At 41.4% G+C, this 23,010-nt stretch overlaps 6 protein-coding genes and 1 non-coding gene across 11 annotated transcripts; 4 read left to right on the top strand and 3 right to left on the bottom strand.

Annotated features, from left to right (window-relative positions):
- Window positions 1-149: 149 nt before the first annotated feature.
- On the bottom strand, window positions 150-5,097 carry LOC135635856 (uncharacterized). Its single transcript, XM_065147248.1, has 6 exons — window positions 4,869-5,097; window positions 3,666-3,766; window positions 2,514-3,034; window positions 2,313-2,420; window positions 790-898; window positions 150-460 (listed from the first exon to the last, which is right to left on the bottom strand). The coding sequence occupies exons 1-6, from the start codon at window positions 4,941-4,943 to the stop codon at window positions 421-423; spliced, it is 954 nt and encodes a 317-aa protein (XP_065003320.1). The 5' UTR covers window positions 4,944-5,097; the 3' UTR covers window positions 150-420.
- Window positions 5,098-8,123: 3,026 nt separating this feature from the next.
- LOC135636969 (probable xyloglucan endotransglucosylase/hydrolase protein 30) lies at window positions 8,124-10,686 on the top strand. 2 transcript variants are annotated; one of them, XM_065149227.1, is made up of 4 exons: window positions 8,253-9,001; window positions 9,092-9,192; window positions 9,719-9,927; window positions 10,008-10,686. In XM_065149227.1, the coding sequence occupies exons 1-4, from the start codon at window positions 8,812-8,814 to the stop codon at window positions 10,525-10,527; spliced, it is 1,020 nt and encodes a 339-aa protein (XP_065005299.1). In that variant the 5' UTR covers window positions 8,253-8,811; the 3' UTR covers window positions 10,528-10,686. The 2 variants fall into 2 exon arrangements, with proteins under 2 accessions (XP_065005298.1, XP_065005299.1); XM_065149226.1 differs by having other exon boundaries at window positions 8,124-9,192.
- A 256-nt stretch (window positions 10,687-10,942) lies between these two features.
- On the top strand, window positions 10,943-13,889 carry LOC135636970 (uncharacterized). The gene is made up of 3 exons (XM_065149228.1): window positions 10,943-11,154; window positions 11,242-11,696; window positions 11,792-13,889. The coding sequence occupies exons 1-3, from the start codon at window positions 11,091-11,093 to the stop codon at window positions 12,308-12,310; spliced, it is 1,038 nt and encodes a 345-aa protein (XP_065005300.1). The 5' UTR covers window positions 10,943-11,090; the 3' UTR covers window positions 12,311-13,889.
- On the bottom strand, window positions 12,420-13,771 carry LOC103982581 (myb-related protein Zm1). Its single transcript, XM_009399549.3, has 3 exons — window positions 13,630-13,771; window positions 13,395-13,524; window positions 12,420-13,310 (listed from the first exon to the last, which is right to left on the bottom strand). Exons 1-3 carry the CDS (start codon window positions 13,769-13,771, stop codon window positions 12,677-12,679), a joined length of 906 nt encoding a protein of 301 aa, XP_009397824.2. The 3' UTR covers window positions 12,420-12,676.
- Window positions 13,890-17,719: 3,830 nt separating the features above from the next.
- On the top strand, window positions 17,720-17,791 carry TRNAP-AGG (transfer RNA proline (anticodon AGG)). Its single transcript has one exon. It is a non-coding gene; the product is annotated as a tRNA-Pro (tRNA).
- Window positions 17,792-17,806: 15 nt separating this feature from the next.
- On the bottom strand, window positions 17,807-18,644 carry LOC103982582 (norbelladine synthase-like). Its single transcript, XM_009399550.3, has 2 exons — window positions 18,260-18,644; window positions 17,807-18,176 (listed from the first exon to the last, which is right to left on the bottom strand). The coding sequence occupies exons 1-2, from the start codon at window positions 18,582-18,584 to the stop codon at window positions 17,872-17,874; spliced, it is 630 nt and encodes a 209-aa protein (XP_009397825.2). The 5' UTR covers window positions 18,585-18,644; the 3' UTR covers window positions 17,807-17,871.
- An 829-nt stretch (window positions 18,645-19,473) lies between these two features.
- Window positions 19,474-23,010, top strand: LOC103982583 (uncharacterized membrane protein At4g09580). 4 transcript variants are annotated; one of them, XR_010496063.1, is made up of 6 exons: window positions 19,478-19,852; window positions 21,315-21,585; window positions 21,911-22,081; window positions 22,221-22,495; window positions 22,629-22,719; window positions 22,826-23,010. XR_010496063.1 is itself a non-coding variant. In XM_065148906.1 (5 exons), exons 1-4 carry the CDS (start codon window positions 19,686-19,688, stop codon window positions 22,356-22,358), a joined length of 747 nt encoding a protein of 248 aa, XP_065004978.1. In that variant the 5' UTR covers window positions 19,477-19,685; the 3' UTR covers window positions 22,359-22,390; window positions 22,496-22,621. The 4 variants fall into 4 exon arrangements, 2 of the variants coding, with proteins under 2 accessions (XP_009397826.2, XP_065004978.1); XR_010496064.1 differs by having other exon boundaries at window positions 22,629-22,750; XM_065148906.1 differs by lacking the exons at window positions 22,629-22,719; window positions 22,826-23,010 and adding an exon at window positions 22,496-22,621 and having other exon boundaries at window positions 19,477-19,852; window positions 22,221-22,390.

Below are 23,010 nucleotides of genomic sequence, written 5' to 3'. Positions count from 1 at the left end.
GCCTGAAAACATATTTGCAAAGGCTCGATGTAAGTAATAATATTTCCAAGAATTCATCATCAATCACTGCATGATTCATGTTCTGCTAGTAACAAAATTCTTAAATGCCCAAGAAAGTTCATGCTACTGCTGATTCGGCTACATAGTAATGATAAAAAACACTCCACATATCCACTAAAGACATCAAGAATTTACACAAATTCTGCCGAAGCGACGAACATTAATCCCATACATACCTCAAGCGGAAACTGAAACTTAACAGTACAGTTATGCATGACAGTCGAGCAAAATTCTAGGCAAGTAAAACGAGATGTAGCGAACTTCTCTTGAATGTGGAATCATGATATTAATAGTTTCCAGCACCGAACAGAACATGCACCTGTTATCGCCCACCCAAGACATCATGGAAGCCGAAGATTTCTATTGAGGAGCTTTTCTCCTGGATTGCTCAGAAAGGTACCTGCATCACAAGCAATATATAAGATCACGTTGCAGTAGTTAGTTGAGGTGCTAATAGCAGAAAGTCCATATGAAAATAGAAGATAAATATGGGTAATAAAGCAAGCGAGTTCTAGTACACATATATCCAGCAAAATTTAGTCTGCTCAATGGTGTATACAAAAAAATAAAAGAATATGTAACCATAATATTTTTGTAAAAATAAATCCCGAACCGGCACTTATATGCATATATGGAAAGATTAGGCAGATGGTAACGAGGTAAGCAGTGAACACCACAAGAAAAATGAGAGTTGTAGTGTTTGGTCAATGAAAATTAAAATCCTCTTGCCTGCCAGTGTGGAATCCTGCAGAATACCATGCACTTAGGACAACAGCAAGATCAGTTTCCTGGTTGGTACCACAATCTGAAATTCCTTCTTCCTTTCCCTTCTCCTTTTCTACAGTCATAAGAAGAACCGAGTTTCAAATATGATTTTCAAGAAAATAAGTATCAGGCTGAAGAATAAAATGTTAACAGTCTAATACAGTACTTAAAAATGCATACCCATCGCAAATTTGAGATGGTGGAAGATGGAAAAAAAAAAGTTTAAGGTTCTAATAACAGCTGAATCCTAGAAGAGAGAACTTTGGGAAAGTAATTTTGATATCGACAATCATTTTGCATAATTCACCCAAGTTGGAGGTCACAGTACAATATATTATATTGATGCATGTTGCCTAGAAAAAAGTCAAATGAATGTCCCAAAAGGCCCAACCCATTAAGTTGAAAAATAAGGTCACAACATGCCCAATAACACCACCCGTCTGTTTAATCATCCCAAGTACTAAGTGAAAGCAACAGGAACATTGCATCTCTCTCCTCCCCCTTGAACCCACCCCGTACCACTCCCACAATGAATGGCCAAAAGCCAACTCCTTTTCCTTCCCGCCAATTAGGTCCTGAATAAGATAACATGCTAGTACCAAGGTGGTGTGACAGAATAACTGTGTTGATGTGCTGTATAGGACAATTCAAGAGCTACATTCCTTGCTGCAAATCTGGTGCTACATCTCAGCTACTTCTTTGTATATAAGATGAACCTTGGGATTTTGGTATACCATTTATACCACTTTATTATTTATGTCCATTGCATGAGAGAGCACACAAAATGAGGGTTATGTAGGTAGAGATCCTTCCTATTTAATCATCTTTCTATCCGTCTTCATCAACCATAGTTATTAATTCACAAGGCAACAGTCGAACGATGAACAGAAAGGGACTTGAGATATGGTTCTTTAAACTTTAAAGTAGGAGGAGACTCAGTGTTCATTTAATATTGGTAAGGCAACATTGTCACTTTTGTAGATCTGCTTGTTACATAGAAAAACTAAAAAGCATGAGAATTTGACATCATGTTTCTCTACAAGTATAATAGTCAACAAACTTTGCAAGGTGGAAACAAGTTCTAATATTTGTAAAAAAAACATGTCACTCATTTGTACTGAAAACATTTTTCAGTGCAATGCCACAAGCATAAAATTTAGGACTAGGATAAGATGGAAAGGACTCAATTACATCTTTATTAAAATAGTCCAAAGTTATCACAACAAATTGTCAAAGTTGTGTGCATGTTTTGTATATGAATTAACCAAAGCCCAAGATAGTATCACAAAAAAATGGATCCTTAGTGTGGATCAAGAGGCAAAATCTCAAGTAAATCATGTATACTAACATTTTAATGAAACAATAAATTTTCAACAAAAACCATTAGGGATGTGCACAAAGCAACCGTGTAATGTCAAAGGGAGCAGTCTTTATGCTCAATATCAGATATTTCTTCGGTGAACTTAATGCTTTTGCAGCAATCATACCTGTTATTCCGACAGCTTGGTCATCCATATGAGTGGCCTTCTTTGAAGGATCTCCTGTGCATGATGCGCCAACAGAACATATACCACTTTGAATGTGACCTTGACCACCTGAGGCATGTAGCAGGAAACCATGTAGCACAACGAAAACCTAGATTTATGAAGACAAGTATATAGCAACTGTGAGAGAACCGAAGTGTTAACCTGAAAATTGATGAGGAAGTGACATAGAGCAGCTTTGTGGCCAGCAATAATAGCCTCCAAATGAAGGGCCACATATGGCACAAGAAGATGCTGTGATTGATGGAAGAGCTAAAGAAGGGCATGAGCACAAGGAACATATTGGTTGTGAACAACTATCAGAAACATTATTGGTTGGAACTTGCTCTGCTTGATGTTGGCCAGATTGAACTGGACCTTGGTAATTCCAATAATTTGCTTGCTGGAGTTGTTGGAGAACCTTTTGCCTCTGCTCCTCGAGTTCATAATACTGTTTAAGGAGATTATTGTACTCAACACTTTGTTGATAATTATATTTATCAGTCTCCATAGCAGCTACAGGGAAATCTGACAAGCATGGATTAGACTCTGTGGGGCATATATCTGCACCTAGACTGCCTTCTCGAGACTGAAGCCCTTCAGTAGATGTCAGATCCTTGTAGGAAGGCATATTAGTTTCTGTTACATCCTTCATCGCATTATTCTCACCATGGTCATCTATTTCCCTTCAAAAGAAACATAAAATTGAAGAGATGGTACTATGAACTTCAAAGCCCACAAATAATAGAAAGAAAGTGCATAAACAAAAAAAATCTAATTGTTCCAACTTTTTTTGACTGCAGAAAAATTGCTTCAAGATTCACCTAACATGCTTTAAAATAGTGTTCATCATAATGATCCTTAACAGGAAGCAAACAGGTAGGAGAGAAATTTAAGAACAGGAATGATCCTTGACAGTGTTTTGAATTTGAACACTTACTGCAGCATAAATTAATTGGAAAACTTAAAATACTTGATAATGGCATGTTTCAGCACTATTTTCAGGGTCCTATGTAAAGAATGTCGTCAACATCAAAATTCAAAGGAACAAGAGTCAAAAAGAATATGATGGGAGTTCCATGATCGCATATAAGGCCTACAGTTAAAGGGATAAAGAAGTACCATGTTACTATGGTACTGAGACACTGATACGATAGTGAAATTAGATACACACTTTTATTTTGTATTGTAAAGGACATGATTAGAAAATTCCTATTAATATTAAGGAGAAAAATCACACACACTTCTTTGGATATCTGAATGGAAGCAGGTTAAACCCCACCCATCAAACACCAAAAAACCCAAATAAATAAATACCTTGTCAAAATCTCAGTATGCCCAGGCTTGTCTTGATTACTTTCACTTGTAAGTGTTTTTTCCTCGAGAGGATTGACTGGATAGCTTTCCCTATGCATTGCCTGACAGAAGGCCATAATTATCAGAAAAATGAATGAGCTTCCTTCTAATAATAAACACATAATCAAGAGCACCAAGATGCTTGAAACATTAAAATGCAGAACGGCAGCATCAGATTTAGATTGTCACTAGAAACAGGCAAGCTTTTCTTGAACTAAATTCTTAAATTCTCAATCAAATAACTCCAGTAGAACATGCAAACTACGTCTGATTATCATCATATCATGATTTAGACAAGATATATTGAAGAAGAAAACAAGAGGGAAACCAAAAAACTTGAAACATCTGCAGCTTTTCAAGATGCCATATGCCACAGTGACCTAATTTTTCAGTGTGCGGAGAAATTTTGGAACATCATTTCTTTCTGATGATAGGAAAAAATCATTCAAGGACAATCAATCAGCAAAAAGAACATATAAAGCATAACATGGAACCAGGAAGCAATTAGGTAGCACAACATAAGAAGGAAAATGATAGTTAGAAACATAAACTAAAACTGGCATACACTCTTTACATTACCCTGATACCAAGACCAAAATGTTCTTGCTAAGGCGATTTCAGTACCTCTGATGTAAGTTCAGCTTGACTCTTCTGCACAAGAGAATTCACATCTATCATGTTCACAAGAGATCTAAGACTAATTACATTTATTCTTTTTGTATTGACAAACTACAGTTGCCAATCGTATTAAAACCCTACGGCCTTAAACCAAGAAACATTGCTTTAAGAGCATGCAAGCAACAATTTAAGGGTAATAAAACCCCCCAGGGAGCATGCAGAGGAAGGGGAAGAAAAACCCCCAACAAGCACGCCGGCAACTGGTAATTCTTAAGGTAACAGAATATAGTCCTAATAGCAGCATCTCAGTGTATCTTCAATTGGGGGAACTGCAGAAGATCCACGGAATTAAACCCTAACAGCAACATTTACCGCCGCCTAGTCGAGGCGTAACCACATCAACTGGCCTTCCAGATTACACCGCAAGAGCCCAAATGAAATAGCAATCGAGAAACCTTACTCAAGACAACGCGAGAAAGAAAGGAGGAGAACAAAAGGAACACCCGAATGATCGAAGATAAAAGAAGGAAACGGAATACAAGATACCTTGTAGGTGGACATGGCGTGATCGAAAGCATTGATGAGAGCGGAGTCATCCCAAAGATCGGTTCCTTTTCCCATCCTTTATTCTTCGCCGGCCGGCCTTCTGGAGAGCGAGCACGAGAAGCTTGACGCCTCGACCACCGTACAGTGTGGTTTTAGGGTTCGATTGGCTCCGGTAGCGGCACAGTCGAACAACTCAAATATAAGCTCGTCTTTGACCTCCAAGATGATAATACTCGCAATGTTCCAACCGTTTGAACTGAGTTATCTAATTTTTATATTTAATATTATTTGATTGAATAAAATATTTGAGTAATTTACTAAACAAAATCTAATAATAATGTTTTATCATTTTTTACTAAGGTATCTATTTTTATTTATAAATCTAAAAATACCCTTATAAGAACTAATAAGTCTGATTCAAACCTAATCATCCCAAGAGCTGGTTCAATCTGAATCAATTTGATTGAGGTCGGATCGTTCGAAGAGAATTTGGGTCAAATCCCAACCAAAATTAGGTTAGATTTAAATCAAAATTTAAGGGATACTAATTGACAAGGGTTATAGTAAATAAGGTTAATATCCTTCCATCTCTAATAGCAATGACCAATGTAATATATGCTCCTATCATAATGACATCTTTTAGTAAATAAGTAAGTGACGGTGATCACATCTCTTCAACAACAAGAATTTGGTCACTTCTACGATGATCTCATCTCCTCTCCGATTATGAATATATGATCTTTTCGTTAGTGACGATATCACATCACCATCCATAAAAATAAGATATTAAAAAAAATCCAAATTTTGATACCGTTACTAATGTGTTTTCAAAACTTTACGTAATTAAGAAATTAAATTATTTCATTTTACTTATGAGATAACTATAAATGGGTATGAAAATAAAGAGATAAGTATATAGATATTATATATCGGTGTAAACAAATATACCAAAACATTGTTATATATCGTGTTCTATGATTTAAAATAAATGATATCCAACTAAGCATCCAATACCTTCAAAAATACTAGATGATATGTATGGTAACTTAGGATCAAATACCTTAAAAAAAAATATGATAGTCATCAAAAAAGAATTAATGAGATAAATAATAAAAAAAATAACAGTCAGGACTAATTTACATTGGAAAAAAAATCCTTTATTTGACAACTTATTGACTCTAAAATTAAAAAAAAACAAAAAATAATATAAATATATTAGAATATGATATTATAGTTTTGAAGAAATTTGAGGATAATTTGAGTTTCACACAAGTTAGTATAGATCATAGATTCAATATAGGAATTTCATATATTATCAATTAAACCATAAAATGAGAAAAAAAATTAAAAAAAATAATACAATAGCTATTAAAAATATGTTATTATAATTTTAAAAAAAAGTTTAAGTATGTTTAGAAATAATCAAAGATATTTACATTTAAGATGCACTCAAGTTATATTCAGATTATACTCGAGTTATACTATGTCACAAATTCAATGTATGAATATAATATTTTTATTAATTAATAATTTAAAATAAAAAAAATAATGTAATAGTTGTTAGAAATATATTTAAATAGGTTTAGAGATAATTAAAAATATTTACACTTGAGTTACATTCAAATTACACTTGGTTTATACTGGATTACAAATTCAATATAAGAATCTCATATTTCGATAATTAATAACTCAAAAATTAAGAATAATCATATAAAATGATAATAAATATGATAGGATTATGTTACCATAGTTATTGAGAAGTTTAGATAGCTATAGGGATAATTCCCCTATTTACACTTGTATTACGTTAGGGTTACACTGTTATACTCAAGTTACATTTTAATTCTAGTTTATTTAGTTAGGCATATTACTTGATTAGAATATAAGAGTGTTGAACTCTCTAATGTGCTTTGTGATGTTTATGTTTAAATTTATTATTTTTTTATTTCATCAACTTTGGATATAATGCCCCATATATATAACCTATAATTTTATAGGTATATAAAGAATGGCACCATTAAGAGATCCCTTTGATTTGATAGAAAAAAAGATAAAAGAAACTTGAGTATATATATTTTGCGTATAAATATATTTTGCACTACAAGGGTTTCAATTGCACCTAACTGTGATAAATATATATATATATATATATATATATATATATATATATATATATATATATATATATATATATATATATATATATATTGCAATTGTAATACATGTCATTTTAACTCTTACATATAATTGTTGTTCTTAAAACCCACAATTATAAAGACCTTATGGACAACGATTATTAGATAAAGACAAATAGGAGAAATATTTTCATCATAGCTTTTCTGGAGAATTTTGGTACAATACTCTCCATAATTTAATATTTATTACATCTTTTTTTTTGTTAGGAATTCTTACTTTTATTAGGTCTTTTGTTATAAATGATATTGTTTTAGTATAAAGAAATAATGATATCCTACATCGAACATAATTTGTTATTTCCATCAACCTTTTCATTGTGGCGAGCGTGAGATGTTGCGCACTTTGGTGTGTGTTGCTTTCTTTTGTGCTTTGCTTGTCTCTCACCCACTGTATATATATATATATATATAGGAAACTGTCATGTAATTGTCAGCCAATCACTGTATGTATACTAAAAAAGTTGACCATAAAGGCAATCAATCGAGGAATAACACATTAGTTCTCAATCAAAGCGTCCACCACAGCCACTGTTCTTCCCATCCCATCTTCACGAAGAAAAAGCAAGTAACCAAGGAGAAGCATCCCTTGGTATTTGACAGGCCTAAGAAAGCTCCCTCTACGTCGTATTCCAATGTTCTTCCTTCCTCATCCTTCTCTTCCATGTGGACAGCTCCTATATGTGTATGTACTACACTAAAATAATAATAATTTGTCTTCAACGAAGCAGTGTCATTTGCGCTCTCTCGGTCTCGGTCGGTAGGACGTCCGCGTGTGACCCAAGTGACAGCCACTCAAACCCCATCGGCGTCTCTTCCGGTCAGAGGATGACGCGTTACGTGCCAGTTGGGTCAACTCGAAAGGTCAGCGTCGTCCTGCTTTCTCTATCGAATATCATGTTTATTTAGATTTCATGCTCTCATCCCATTCCCATGCGTTGAAGACGAGCACAAAGGAAAGGTTTCCTTTTGGCAAAGTAAGTTCGCGTCCCCACCGCTGCTTCACGGAATTCGGTGGTGGCGGTGGTTGATAGGCGTCTAAAATATTCATTTATTTTCCTTTTTCTTGTTCATCCTTTTTCTGCGTCAAAGATTACATCTTCATGTTGTAATAGCCATGGCAATGATGAGCCACCTGATATCAACAAGAGGAAGCGAAGTACGCCTGCTGTCGCTGGTGTCAGACTCGGAGTTGGAGGAAGAAGGTTCTCTTTCTTCGTTGACAAGCCACCTGGATCATGTTCATCGACACCCACCCTGCTCATCCTTGGCTGGCCGAGCCACCGCTATTGATCGAGGTGGCGTGATGCAATGGTCGAGCCAAAAGGATTCACGGTGTAGTAGGTTGCTGTCACTTTCCTCACACGCAATGAAGTGCTTTTCTGGGGTGTTTCTTATCTCCATGCATCAACAAGTGGCTCAACCAACCCAACCACAGCCATGCGTGGCCTAATCATTCACAAGCCCGGCAAGATGCTCTGGGAACAATATCAAACACCTCATGGGTGGCTTGAAACGATTGGCATCCAAGGTTAAGACAAGAGGATGTGCTTGTGGCGGTGGCACACACACAATGACCCAAACAAACATTTGGTGGCCAAGCGACTGGCCCCATTCCTGGCTCTCTTTCACCTTCCATTCAATGATTTCTTTCTCCCCTTATATGTGAAGAAGAAGAAGAAGAAGAAGAAGAAGAGAAGCAGAAATTGAGGACGACAGAGTGAAGAGAGAGGAAGCTAGCGGACAACGTCATGGCGGCGACTCTTACAGGTGCATCGTCGATGGTGCTCTTCTTCCTGCTGGGTCTCGTGACGGCGACAGAAGCCTTTGATGTGCCGACGTTAACCTTCGGCGAGGGCTTCTCCCATCTCTTCGGCAACGACAACCTCATCCGCTCTGCCGATGACCGCAGCGTTCGTCTCACCCTCAACCGTTACTCCGGTAGGGGACGGGACGTCCTTGTCGCCACCTTCGTTGTCTTCTTTCTTTTACGTGGTGAGTGCGTAACCAAGTGGTGCATGTGGTTCTCAGGCTCCGGCTTTATCTCTTCGGACCTTTACGAGCATGGATTCTTCAGCGCCTCCATTAAGCTGCCCAAGGATTACACGGCTGGCGTCGTCGTCGCCTTCTATGTGGGTCATCGGCATCCAATTCTTCTTCTTCTTCTTCTTTGGTTGTTTTGTTTGTTTTACCTGCCATCGCTTTTCTTTTACAGAATTCCTCTGAATCATCTCTTCTTTTCGTAGCATACAAATGCAAATCGCATATTTCTCTACAATTCTTTGATCTTTCTCTGTGAATCGAGAGACATTATTAACGATGCTGAAATTATGATGGATGACTTCGAATCCAATCCACATTTCTATACAGTTCGATTGAACTCCAAGTCAATTACTTCAAGAACCCTATAACTGGAATCATCTCTACTTATATTTGTACATGTATGGTCACATGAGAATAGAATACATGCTTAAGCAAAGGTGCATGCATCAAAAGGAGGTGATAAGAGTAGAGGAGGCACATGACTTTGTTAGCTTAGCTTGGAACCAAACACCGTCTCCTTGTAGTCAACGGATGCATGCATGGCTTAATCATCTGCCCGCTGGGTTAGTTCTGATGCTGCATGTTTGTTTTGTGCTCCTCGTTGAACGAACGCAGACATCCAATGGCGACGTATTTCCCGACACGCACGACGAGCTGGACTTTGAGTTCCTGGGCAACGTGAGAGGGAAAGACTGGAGGATCCAAACCAATGTCTACGGCAATGGCAGCACCACCCGCGGCCGGGAGGAGCGCTACCTCGTCCCCTTCGACCCCACCGAGGAGCCTCACCGCTACTCCATCTTGTGGACCCCTGACTACATCATGTACGCAACGTCCACCTCTTCCTCTTACCCAGAATGCCCTTAACCATGCATGCAAGTCATCCATTCCTTGGTTGACGCAGCTTCTACATCGACGACGTCCCCATCAGAGAAGTGGTGCGGAGCGACGCCATGGGCGGCGACTTCCCGTCGAAGCCGATGTCGGTCTACGCCACCATCTGGGACGGCTCCTCCTGGGCCACCTCCTACGGCCGGATCAAGATCAACTACAAGTACGCGCCGTACGTGTCCGAGTTCTCTGACCTCGTCCTCCGCGGCTGCCGCGTCGACCCCATCCAGCAAGTGGACTCCGCCGACCGGTGCGCCGAGGCCGTGGAGGAGCTCATGTCCGCCGACTACGCCCTTCTGACGCCAAGGAAGCGCGCCGCCATGCGCCGGTTCCGGGAGCGGTACACGATCTACTCCTTCTGCTACGACCAGCATCGATATGGCAATGTCACCTTCCCCGACTGCGACTACGTCTCCTCGCAGCACAGCAGATTCGGGGAATGGGGTGACAACAAGTTTCCACCGAAGGAGGTCCGGAGGGCCCGGCGACGGAGCCGGAAGCCAAGTGCCGTCGACGATCAACCATCGAAATAGATGACATCTTCTTGTCCATATGCCTTCCCCGCACAGTGTTTAGATAGGATACATTGATTCTTTCTGTATGATTCTCGAGTCACATCATAGAAATTACACCACAATAAAGTTGAGTTGTATTTCGAGTAAATACGAATAAATATGAGCATTCGTTGGTGATGACGAAGCTGTCTGCCATTACTGTTGTCACCCTGAGCTATATACTGTAGCCATGAATGTGCATAGGCTCATGATCGGGCCGGACGAGACAGATCGGACCGGTCGGCCCATGATTTGGACCCGGCCGTTTCCCATCGCTGCAACGGCTAGTGCTGGACGAGTAAAGAAAGGAACGAAGGTATCCTTTCCTTCCCCTGCAACGGTCATAATACCGTTGCGGCCCTCCCGATTCAAATCTATTAAAAGCCTCTTCCGATAGACCTTTCACTCCAATAACACACACGCTTTCTGTTTCTGCTTCCCCTCTTCTTGATCTCTAAGATCATCAAGAAGAGCTTGGAGGCTTGATTGTTCCTCTGTTCATCAGGCGGTGTCATCGTCTTCCTCTGTTATTGTTCTTGGAAATGGAAACCCCGTCATCCGCGAGAAGGATCACAAGGTCGCAGGCCGCGGCCGCCGCCAATGCCCGTGAGTGGAACTTCATCGTTTAGGGATGCTTGGCTTCTGTTATGTCCACTAATATGATCGACTGATTGCTTGCTTTGTTGGGCTCAGAGAAGAGCAAGCAGGAGGAGTCGCATCCAAGATCAAGAAACGGCGGGGATCGCGAGGCCCGCGCGGCTCTGCTCGACATCACCAACGACTCGCCCGTCGTGGGGCTCGCGACCGGGTGCCTCCCGGTCGAGAAGACACCCTCGTCCTCGGCGGCCAAGAACCCGGGCCGGGCCGGGCGGACCACCGCGTCGGGCGAGGAGGTGCTGCGAGGTCAGGTGCGGACGCTGCTGCAGAAGGTCGAGGAAGAAGCGGAGTTCGTCGGCCGACCCACCTCCGGCCAGCGTCTGTTCCCTGCACTCTTGGGCGTTTCAATATATCCAGCGCAGATCCTCGCCCCGACCCCAGCCAACACGCCGCAGATCCCCAGTCTGAGTTGTTTGGCAGGAGGAGGAGAAGGCTACGACTCGATGGAGGTCGCAACACCCTTCGTTCTTTCCGAAGAAGATCATCGGAAGGTATCGTGAGACTTCCTTCAAGATTCTCCCTTTTCTTGGTCCGGAAATCTCCGTCCTCATCCAATTCGCTTCTGTTCTGGTTCCGACTGGTTCAGGTCGTGGTGGCTTCCAATCCGCAGGATCCCCTCGGTCCTCAAGAATGCGTGATCAACCGGGCATTGACGTTCGACTCGCCCGAGAAATCAGAAATGTCGGGCATCTCCACCGTCACTTCGTCGCCAGCGTACCAATCCGGCAGCGTAAGCAGCTTCCAGGAGAAGTCCCCTGAGGACGACAACTCCTCTATCTGGTCCATCCAGGCCAATGCGAGTGCCCACTCGGATGGTGACGACGACGAACTGTTTGAAGACGTCGACGAAGACGAAGAAGAATACGAGGAGGAGGAGGAGGACGAAGAATTGTTGGGCGACTTGTGCGAGGGTATGAAGAAGATGTCAATGCTGGGTGACGAGTTCGCAGGAAAGCACACAAGATTCGTTTACAACAGTGACGACGAGATCCAAGGAGAAGAGGAGGTGACGAGAAGAAGCGCTGTCTCGCCGAGCGCGTTGGTGCTGAAGGGCCTGCCTGCGCCTGAGGGGAAGCACCTCCGCTTCCAGGAGGAAGACGACTAAGGTATTCGACTGGTTGTCATACTGTGACACCATTTTCCTTTGCTGGAATGTCTCATGATCATCAAAAACTGGATGGAAATCGATGCAATATCGCTATCGAATAAAGAGAATTGGAATCAACAAGCAAAGAAATCCACAGCATTTTGCAGTAACAATCATAATTAGTTCATTAGTTTGGGACTTTTACACCACTGCATGCATGTGTAAGTCCAGTTCAAGACAATGCGATAAGACACTCTCTCTCAAAGTCTTGAGAGACAGTGTATGAAGGCATTCTCTAGTCAACAGGATCCCAATGTGGAAATGCATTAAGACGCTTTCTGTCTCTCTCATAGTCTTAAGGTAGTGTATCGAGGCATTCTCCAGTCAACAGGATCCAAAGGGACAGGTGGAGACCAGATCCTTGTGGAAATAACTGGACACTGGATCTTCCTCCTCCATCTCCATTTGCTGCTCGGCTGCATCCCTCATGAGGCTCTCTTGATTGATACTGTCGTTCTCCTCGCTGGCTCCGCACAACCCGAGCTCCTTCTCCAAGTACTCCACCCACTCTGAGCTCTTGCCTTCTCCCTTGGCTTCCTCTTCCTCTTCCATGGCCTCCTCCCCTGTGCTAACAATGAGCGAGCTGTAGTCCCCACCTTCCATCATGCTCAGGAATTCCGGTACGATCACGGCCGCCTCTTCTTGGTGAGTGTCGTACTCCGCCACGCCCCACATGTCCATGTCGGGCCCGATGGGAGCCTCGATCATTTCGACGGACAGATCGGTGAAGTACAAACTTGGGTCCTGGTTTCCCTCCTCATCGCTCTTGCTCTCTCCGTGATCGGAGCAAGAGCGGGAGGCGGCGCTCGAAGAAGACGAGCTCTGCGAGTCTTCTGGTTTCTGCGTCGCCAGCGATTTCCGCTCTCGGGACGCCAATCGCTTCTTCAAGTGCGTGTTCCACATGTTCTTGATCTCGTTGTCGGTTCTTCCCGGTAGGCAGGACGCAATTTTCGACCACCTGAGCAGCAGCACGCATGCGATGGTATCATCACCAACAAGAAACTAGGATTAGATGATGGTCGACATCGAGCAGCGAGCTTACTTGTTGCCTAGCAGCCTGTGAAGCTCGATTATGGCATCCTCTTCCTCCTTGGTGAAGTTCCCACGCTTGATGTCCGGCCGAAGATAGTTGATCCACCTCAACCGGCAGCTCTTACCGCATCGCAGCAAACCTTTCAAAGATCACAGACGCTATCAAATTTTCTGCTACGCATACAAAGATTCGAACTCGATAGAGGATGTCAAGAATCCATGGCAAACAGGAAGGAGGGGGAGACCTGCAAGCTTGGGAAGAGCTCGCCAGTTCCCGTGGCCGTGCTTCTCAATGTAGGCTATCAGTCTCATGTCTTCTTCCAGCGACCATGAACCCTTGTTCAGCCCCACCTTATCGCAGCAGGGCGCTCGCCCTCGACGACCCATCTCTCTCTCTCTCTCTCTCTCTGTTGTACCTCAGCTTCCACTTGTATAGCTGCCAATAACCATTGAAGTGAGCTTATACTATATAGGGGATAATAACCATCTGGGATTCTCTCTACCAGCAACTGGTTACTTGGAGTTGGGACATTCTACCATGTTCTGCATCCTGTTCTTTTCTACGAGAGAGAGGCCACTCCATACAGTCAACTAAGTTGGTGGGAGTGCCCTCGTTTTCGCCAAGCTACAAAGAGAAGTCTTCAGCAACCCAATTGGCAGCACTAAGGTGGCCTTAGTGGTGCAAAGCAAGGCCATCTGTAGCACCAATATGTGGGCCTCTCTCTCTCTCTCTCTCTCTCTCTCACACACACACACACAGTGGTGGAGCGGCTTCCATCGCCATTAATCACGTTATATCATCACTTCATCATTACCCTGCACAACTCAATTCACGATGTGATCGCAGCAGAGAGAAGGAACGATACTGATCATAGAAATATGTCAGCAAACGTCCTTGGTGGTGTCACCCCACGAGTCCCATGTTTCAGGCGATCAGCATCATCTTAGAGAAGACGGTCCTTCAACATCCAATGGCTCCTCCACCTCACCCTCAAGTCTCAGAGACACGTACGTGTACTGTCTTCTACCTGACTGTGACCTAACTTTGGAAGGATTCATAGCTCAGACGTCGCTTTTATTTATCCCTCTTGTAGACTTTTGGGTACCGTAACTTTTTCTAGGTCTCAGCATCGATGGTCTAAGATTTTGAGCCCCCTCCTCTCTTTAGGTTTGTATGGCTTGAATTGGCCACTGACATTTTAGCTAACCTTTTGTCCACCTATGACAGAGATAAAGGAGAAAAAGACAGTGAAGAAACAATAGAAGAGAAGCTATAAACAGAATAAATACATGTTATGTGAACAGAAGAACTGACTTCATTTACTTCTGCAAGGCAAACACCATGCTGATCTCAGGTGCTGCTGGAGCCTGAAGAAGAAGCTCAAAGTTCTTTGGTTTCTGATGAGACTCTATGCATCAACTGCTTTTGTTGTCTCCATTCTTCTTACTTTTTCTAAGATTTGGTTACCAATCTTAGTCCTTGTGTCACCCCTAAGAGTCCTATCTCCTGCACAACAAGGCTCAAATAGTTTTGAGCTGAGACAGCTTCCTGTCCTGCACAAGTTGTGCAGAGAGCAGAGTCACACTATCATTGCAGGAGCCAATTGAAAGTTCATCTCGCATGATGTTCGTTCATACATTCGTGTTGGGTTTTGGTCTTTCAATGGATGGCCTTTTGCTTCCCAACCAAAGTAAGCTGGAGGATGCGGAGGTCTAAAGTTCTTGATCATTATGATTCATGCTTGAATGATTAATTGTTTGAAAAGTTCTCTTCCTCCCCCAAAACAGGATGTTGTTCTACATCCAAATGAAGATTCCCTCATTGGTCATCTCCAAATCATGAACATATCTGAACAGGCCAACCAGAGATGAAGATGCTTATGTTGATTGAGTAGGCTAAGCTGGCATGTATCATCAAACTTGTCCTCAGTAGCTTCTGAAAAGAGGAAGGGATTATAAGCTCAGAAACAATGTCAAAAGTAAAGAACCTGAGCTTCCTCCTACATGTAACATTACAAATAAGCATGAGGCACAATCCTTGAGAGCTTGATAACAATCATGTGTGACTTTATCTATCAAATCATAACAGGTGGGTGTGTTTGAGGACCTCAGCTACCAACCACAAGACTGTACAATTGCAGTGCCCATAGTCCAAAGCACTGTTCAAATGGTGAACAACTGATTCAAGCATCATGTGAAGTCATTTGTTAATGCAGACAACTCTTTTACTCCTCGTTCAGAATTCCCTGAGTTCACATTAACATTGTTGAAAATTGATCATAAAAAAGTGGCATAATATGTCACAACCGAAACCGAGCAAATTATTAACGTGAAATGATCGAGTTTATTTACTCTTTTCATCATTTATCTTCGTCGAAGCGAACACACGAGTCCAGAGGAACTCTTCGTTACGAGGAATCCCTACAAAGATTTTTAACATTTCGAGAGTTTAATTAAAAAGGGATTTCATATCATCAACCGATCGACCACACCATTCTTAGGTCCCATCTCAATCCCACAACAACAACAACAAAAGAGTGAGCAGCACAAGTCAGTGGCCACCTTTTATGTGTCTCCATGGGAGAAGGTGACAGCTGCCCAACCTTTGGCATTCTGAAGCCTTGCCTGCCCCTTTCTCCGGTGATCAAAGGCATTGGAATCACAGGAAAATACGGAAGAAAAGCTTATTGTGGCCCTGTCTTGTCCGGTGCTACATCAGGATCAGCGGATGGATGGATGCACCCAAGCAAGTTTTACTTTTCCTCGTCAGTTGTCTCTTCTCTCTCACTTTTCTTATCTCGCCTGGTTTCAGTGGGCTTAGGTGGATCTGAGGTGACGAATTCGTCGCATCATTGACACCATTTCATGGTATTTGGTGGGCTCCAACTGTGTGACGATTGCTCATCCCTGTGACCTAAGGGTGGTGTAAGCAGAACGTAAGGCTGCGAGCTCGTTCACCACCATGTTCTTCTGTTGTGTTCTTCCCGTGATGAATCCCCAGCTCACTGTTGCTGCTAAACCACATTAACACGATGCTAATCTCAACTTGGTAACACTGCCGCATTACTCATGGAAGATTGGATCCATTCAAATTCGTTTCATGTAAGGACTATAATTTTGTGCCGATTGACCGTGCCATTTATAACACACGATACGTCACGATTTAAAAAAATATCTATTTTTTTTAAAAATATATTAAAAATCAAGAGAAACACTTAAATTAAAACATTTTAATTATAATTAAATATGTATTCTATTATATTTTATAAAAAAATATTCAAGTAAAGAAGAGATAGCGGATTTATCTTTTTCGGATGTTGATGAGTAAATATTGAACAGAGTGAAAATATATGAGAAAGAAAAAAATAATTGAATGAGAAAGAGAGATTCAACATTTGAAAAAGAGTGTTAGAAGATGTAAGAGATATTTAAATGTGTCCAATGTCAAAACAATTAGAATCAATTCAATGTTGGTTTTTAATTGATTTCTTTCGAGACTATTACAAGTCAATATAGGTAGGTAATGATCATATAAAAGTGTATCACTTGATGCATCCCCTCAACTGTTATACTGCTCATTTATGTTTTTATTAACTATTAAACTAATACATACCATTCGTACAATATCATTTTGAATGATACGAATATCCTAATCAATTTCGTATATATAGTAAAGGTTAAAGCTACGAAGCTATATAGCGAGTATAAAACAAACTATTCTTTCGTCCTTTACTAAAGAAAACAAATCATTAAAAAAATCTTAGTATTAATTTGCAATAATTTAATAAGCATACTTAGCAACTTCAGTAAAAACGGTCTTATAAACACAAAAGTAATAGAAAAAAATTCTAATTCATTAGATGCAATGCCTTCCCTTTTACCAAGAATACATAAAGTTCGTTTCATTGATTAATAATCATTACATATTAGAACAATAATTTCTTTTAATTTTTGTTGATAAAAAATTATTACATATCCGAGAGTAGTGCAAAACTATCCCTCATAACCAACATCGATCGTAAGAATAATGATCCTAAGGCTTCCCGAGTATATTTCTCAAATACTTAAATATACTTCAAAATTTTATTTCAAATCATTCGAATTCTACGCTCGAAATATTTATTAGTAACACCCAGAATACAATTTTATAGGATTTGACATCGTTGATTGGTACGACCCGAATTTGTACAAACTTGGGACTACAACAAATTCCATAATCCTTCCCTCCTTCCCTCACCCCAACAAAACCAATACAATTATGCTGATGTTTTGGAATTGATAGCAAGTTCTTATAATATATTTAAATTATTTTAATCACAAATCATTATCACAGACGGGCATTTGGTCTAGTGGTATGATTCTCGCTTAGGGTGCGAGAGGTCCCGAGTTCAATTCTCGGAATGCCCCATTTATTTCGCAATATTTTCTCTTTTATTTTTCTCTTTATTACGATTCAGAAATGATTGCAATTATATTCCATACAGGCCTCAGTTTGAAGCACCACTTTTCTCCTTCATGAGATAGCCAGAAACACCTTCAGCGATCGCCGCGACCGCCGCGGTGGTGACGAGAGAAGCATTACCTGCGTGCTCTTCGTCAACCTCGTACTCGATGGTGGATTTGATGATGGAAGAGACTCCCTCCTCCTTGTCTATGATCTCGAAACGAACTAGAAAGGACAGAAACCCCATTTCCAGGTATCCTCCTTCCACCACGATGGCTTCCTTCAATCGATTCTCGTCGTCAATCTTCACAAACTTCTCCTTGTAGAACTGTGGACCACCACTTGTTCCTGACAGCAAACAGTAAGTCCAGAAGAGTGGAAATTGGCTGCCAAATTGCAGGGGAGGGGAGGGGGGCATGAAGAGGACTCACCGGTGGGGAAGGTGAGGTGCAGAACCGTACCGACGCCACCATCTCCTTCGACGATATCCACCTTTTGGATGACATTAGGAACCAATTCCACCACCAGCTGAGCCAGCCGCAGCGTGCCGTAGACCTCCCAGACTTGGCCTGCAGGGAGGCCGACCTCCAGCTCGTGACACAACGTTCCCTTCATTGCTCTTCTTCTTCTTCTTCTTCTTCTTCTTCCTGGTCTGGTTTGGGAGACAGAAAGATGGATAAATAAGCCCTTATCGGGATACCCGACGTTAGACTGGAATCTCCGAGGTAGCAACTCGACAAAGCCGGCATTTCCCATGGTCTCTCTTGCTCGTTCGGATGGGGCCGCAAGTGGCGTTGATACGCTCCACGTCTCCCAACTTTCTCTTGGCACAGATGACTCGCTTTACGATTCGTGGATGGGCTTCACCATTGTGGAAGACCTATTGCGGAAGATCTTCACCATTCGTAGATGGCACAGATGACTCGCTTTACGATTCGTAGATGGGCTTCACCATTGTGGAAGATCTCTTGGCACAGATGACTCTCGCAAACAGGAGGTGGCCTGCTTGATGGCAACGGGCCACCTAATACCACTCCTGGGCCTGCACAATGGAGTGGCAAGCGGAGCACACTCAGATCTTGTCGGAGCAGCAAGCGGATCATTCATTCCTACTCAATTCTCTGTCGATCAATATAGATTTGGATTCTTTATTGGTGTTAGAAAAGTTAATGTAATAGATGTCTAAATTGTACCTATGTTGTATATTGGATTCGGATTCTCGTGTTGCCAACCTCGACGAAATCTATCGACATGGATTCATTAGGAAACAATAATTCACCAAAATCAAAGTTCGTAATTTGGAAAGAACAAATATATCAGATAGATAGCAGTTTGTTTAGTCAAAATGATACGATAAAAATATAAACAAATACATACATTTTGTTAACCCAAAAAAAAAAAGAAAAAGAAACTTTAATTTCTTTGTCTCCTTCACAAAAGACAAAATAATACAATACTTGGGATGGCGTACAAGCCACCACTGCATAAGGAGGCCCGCTCTCCAAGTAAATAATCGACACGTAACCCTAGTGAATGCTGGGTGGGCCCCACCTCCGGATAACCTCGTTGTGTTTCGATCATGTGATGTGGTGTTCCTGCGGCACAGGTGAGTCTTCCTCGCGTCTTCGAACGAGCCACCTGCGTGCCGTTAAAAGGATTCATAACGCAGGGGAAGACGACGGGGGCGGCCGAGAAGAAAGGAGAGAAGGAAGAGAGGGCATTTAGGGTTTCTTCGATCTGATCTGAGCCTCTTTCTGCCTCTCTCTCTCTCTCTCTCCCCCTTCACACCCTGTTCTCCCCCATCAATTCCCCTCTCGGGCATCCACGTTCACGCTGTTTCGTTCATAGGAGAGGAAGATGGGGAGGGACACCAAGTTGACGCTGTCGAGATGGGAGGTGGCTACGGCCGCTGGGGTGGTGGCGAGCTTCGGGATGGGCTTGGTGGCCGTGTGCCTTTCGATGCCTGCCTCCGACTACAGCTTCCTCAAATTGCCTCGCACGCTCGAGGACATCCAGGACTTGAGGTAGTCTCTGCCCCCTTCTCTGTTGCTTTTGGTGTTGGAAGTTCCGTATATCTCTCTTTGATGAATGTTCTTGAAACAATGAATTAGGGGGTGGTGCTTGAATCTGTCGTCCTGCATTCTGTTCCTGGGTTGTTGTTAGGATTTGCTTCGAGTATCAAACAGTGATCTTATGAACTGTTTGGTAATATGAGGAATTTTTGGGATTTTCTGTGTTGATAGTCATTCTGGTGAATAGGGATGGCAAAATACAATTTTTGGGGGCTTTTCATATGCAAGAATGTCTTGAAACCAACTCCATTGATTCGTTTTGGCTTCAAATAGCCCTATGATCTCTGTCTATTCAATGCTCTGACTTCTCATCTGTGATTGTTTTTTTCTGTTGTGTATTGCATAAATTAAGAGGTACGAATCCAGTTATTGGTTTGGATAGCTTTGAAAGATAAGAAACATGGATCTTAATTCTATAGTCACTCAGTTGCCTCAATCTCTTTGTCTTGTCGAGCTGTGTTCACTGTCTAGTTTTCCTTTTGATCTAAAAAGTACGCAGTTTCTTTCTTTTGTCCTACTCATTCCTTTCTTTTGTCTCGGCATTCCTTTCTTGTAAAGGTAAAGATATTTTTGTTCAAGGCATGGCCTTTGGGTCTTACTTACACTTCAGTTGACAAGATTGACGGCCAAATAATTTTGTCTAACATCCAATCGAGGCTTCTGGACGTGAGGGACAGCGAAATGCTCTTACTATTAGGATGATAAATCGTCCTCATCCGCCGATTGATTAAGATCTTAGATGCTTGCTTAGGATCATGATTTTTTGAAAGATCACAAGAAATAGCTTGGCACCCGACTCGATTCACAGAGGATGCATCCCCATTCACGGTGGGAGAGGGGTATGAAGCTAGAGCAGGGTGGTTCTTGATGTGTGCCACGTATTCTTGTTGGATTCCAAGTCTGATGTTAAGTTGGAATGGAGAATTTTTTTTACCTTTAAAATGTATATCCTCTTCCTGTCATTTTCAAGCATGTAAATTTACAGCTGCTGCGATGAATTTATTAATTTCTCAGATGCATGAACTTCCTTCTGTGTTAGTACTCTGGGAAATTAATGTCATCTCTTAGCATACTCAATTACATGTCCTTTTTGTTCATTTTTTTATCACATTTGGTTAAACATTTCATATCCAGTTACTTCTGAGCTCTAGCTTTCAATTTATCTCTTTACGGTTAGTATCGATCATGAATTGTTACTGATCCCTTCAATAATTGTAATTCACTTTAGTTATTGAACTTTCAAGTTTCTTAACTTCGTAAACATGACCTATGAGCATCTTTTGGTTTAGGTGTGTATTTTTGGAGTGACTAATTTATGTCACTTTATTCGTGTGCAAATAATTTCATAATATCTCCTAATGCCATTTGGTAAAAGACCTTCTGAGTCTATTACTTGAAACCGTCTTTTTTACAGGGATAATCTTGAGAGTTACACAACTGACTACACCATACAGGTTTTGGTTGGCTACTGTACTGTCTACATCTTTATGCAGACTTTCATGATTCCAGGGACCATTTTTATGTCCCTCCTTGCTGGATCCCTGTTTGGAGTTTTGCAAGGTGTAGCTTTAGTTGTTTTTGCCGCTACAGCCGGTGCCTCTTCATGTTATTTCCTGTCATATTTGATAGGGAAGCCCCTGGTCTTCTCCTTGTGGCCAGACAAGCTGAGTTACTTCCAAGAACAGGCAAGTGGCTCACCTTTTGTTCAACATAAGTTTTCAGGAACATATTAGAAGGATTGAGCAGTCAAATTTGTAGCCAATTCAAGAACCAAACTTTTTGCTAATGTTTTAACTACAGTTTTTGGGAATCTTCATCATATATTTTCAAGCCTTCTTCCTGATTGTTCAGGAAATCTATATGTATTTAACCACAATTGTGCCATGCAACAAAATGAAATCAGTTGAATTCAATGCCAGTTTTCGAAGCTCTATTTTTTCTTGCATCTTGACTGTGTTTCTTTATGCCCAAGCTTGCAGTCTGCTAACGCAGCGATCACATTTGTTACAGGTTGCCCAAAGAAGAGAGAAGCTGTTGAACTACATGCTCTTTCTCAGAGTCACCCCAACACTGCCAAACACTTTCATCAATGTTGCTTCACCCATAGTGGATGTGCCATACCGCATATTCTTCATGGCAACTTTCATTGGACTCATCCCAGCTGCTTACGTGACAGTCAGGGTATCGTTCTTCCTTACCTCTAACTAGCATTCTGAAGTAGACGATTTTATGAGAGGTTTTACCTTCATCACTTTAATGGGTATGGAATCCTCCTCTTGGGATCTTCTTGACACCATTGATCTTCTCTTGTATAAATCAGGCTGGAATTGCTCTTGGGGAGTTGAGATCTGTGGCAGACCTTTATGATTTCCAAGCAATAGCGACACTGTTCCTTATAGGGATTGTTTCAGTGACACCCACACTGATAAGCAAAAATCATACGGTAGAGAATGCTTAGGAAAGAACTTAAAGCTGACAATGGTTATGGAGGTACTCGTGCTCATCGCTTCTGCTACAGCTGATTCTTCCTACTCTTGCCACACACGTAGTTGCCGGACCGACCAAACTGACCTAAAGTTTCCGAAAAAATGGCAGGTATTCTACATCGTTGACCAAATCCTCTGTTGTAATAGGTGGCTGACATCTGAAGAAGCAGATACAAGATATGTAAATACATTCAGTTCAATGTAGCTCTTATATTTCAATGGATTTGATTTTTCATGAGCAGGCTTAATTTGGTGTCATCTTTAGACTTCTCCGTGTTTGTTCTTCTTCTCCTATGCGGTCAACGCAACGCTTGCAAGATTGATATGCTTCCGGTGAGTCTGCTGCATTAACTCGTGTTATCAGGTAGTTGTGCTAACTTAGACGATGACTTAAGACTCTGATAATTCACGTGTGTGGTTGACCTTTAAAATCTTGCAGAGTCACGAGAAAAGTCGAGTGAGAAATTTAGTGCTCCTTTTGAATTGCCACGAAGGATGAGTTTTCTATCCATAAACATTTCTCTTCTCAACCTTCAATCAGTCTTTGTGCATATATGAAAGCCAAGGCTATAGGTATTCGCTACTCTTCTTATATAAATGGTTGGTCACATGTGCTACAAACTA

The sequence above is a fragment of the Musa acuminata genome, chromosome BXJ3-4 (assembly GCF_036884655.1).
Source record: "Musa acuminata AAA Group cultivar baxijiao chromosome BXJ3-4, Cavendish_Baxijiao_AAA, whole genome shotgun sequence".
NCBI lineage: Eukaryota > Viridiplantae > Streptophyta > Magnoliopsida > Zingiberales > Musaceae > Musa > Musa acuminata.
Note: the sequence above shows the minus strand (reverse complement) of the source record. Positions and strands in the feature narration are given on the sequence as shown.

Bases quoted from the DNA above. Each gene is read 5' to 3' on its own strand.
- LOC135636970 (XM_065149228.1), top strand. From the start codon at position 11,091: ATGGAAACCCCGTCATCCGCGAGAAGGATCACAAGGTCGCAGGCCGCG. The intron at 11,155-11,241 runs GTGAGTGGAACT...TGTTGGGCTCAG, and splicing joins CGCGGCCGCCGCCAATGCCC to AGAAGAGCAAGCAGGAGGAG. The intron at 11,697-11,791 runs GTATCGTGAGAC...CGACTGGTTCAG, and splicing joins CCGAAGAAGATCATCGGAAG to GTCGTGGTGGCTTCCAATCC.
- LOC103982583 (XM_009399551.3), top strand. From the start codon at position 19,686: ATGGGGAGGGACACCAAGTTGACGCTGTCGAGATGGGAGGTGGCTACG. The intron at 21,586-21,910 runs GCAAGTGGCTCA...CATTTGTTACAG, and splicing joins TGAGTTACTTCCAAGAACAG to GTTGCCCAAAGAAGAGAGAA. The intron at 22,082-22,220 runs GTATCGTTCTTC...TGTATAAATCAG, and splicing joins CTGCTTACGTGACAGTCAGG to GCTGGAATTGCTCTTGGGGA.
- LOC103982582 (XM_009399550.3), bottom strand. From the start codon at position 18,584: ATGGGAAATGCCGGCTTTGTCGAGTTGCTACCTCGGAGATTCCAGTCT. The intron at 18,177-18,259 runs GTGAGTCCTCTT...GTTTGCTGTCAG, and splicing joins GCACCTCACCTTCCCCACCG to GAACAAGTGGTGGTCCACAG.
- LOC135636969 (XM_065149226.1), top strand. From the start codon at position 8,812: ATGGCGGCGACTCTTACAGGTGCATCGTCGATGGTGCTCTTCTTCCTG. The intron at 9,193-9,718 runs GTGGGTCATCGG...GAACGAACGCAG, and splicing joins GCGTCGTCGTCGCCTTCTAT to ACATCCAATGGCGACGTATT. The intron at 9,928-10,007 runs GTACGCAACGTC...TGGTTGACGCAG, and splicing joins TGGACCCCTGACTACATCAT to CTTCTACATCGACGACGTCC.
- LOC135635856 (XM_065147248.1), bottom strand. From the start codon at position 4,943: ATGGGAAAAGGAACCGATCTTTGGGATGACTCCGCTCTCATCAATGCT. The intron at 2,421-2,513 runs GTTAACACTTCG...TACATGCCTCAG, and splicing joins ACTTCCTCATCAATTTTCAG to GTGGTCAAGGTCACATTCAA. The intron at 461-789 runs GCAAGAGGATTT...CTTGTGATGCAG, and splicing joins GCAGGATTCCACACTGGCAG to GTACCTTTCTGAGCAATCCA.
- LOC103982581 (XM_009399549.3), bottom strand. From the start codon at position 13,771: ATGGGTCGTCGAGGGCGAGCGCCCTGCTGCGATAAGGTGGGGCTGAAC. The intron at 13,525-13,629 runs GTCTCCCCCTCC...GATCTTTGAAAG, and splicing joins AGCTCTTCCCAAGCTTGCAG to GTTTGCTGCGATGCGGTAAG. The intron at 13,311-13,394 runs GTAAGCTCGCTG...GCTGCTGCTCAG, and splicing joins CACAGGCTGCTAGGCAACAA to GTGGTCGAAAATTGCGTCCT.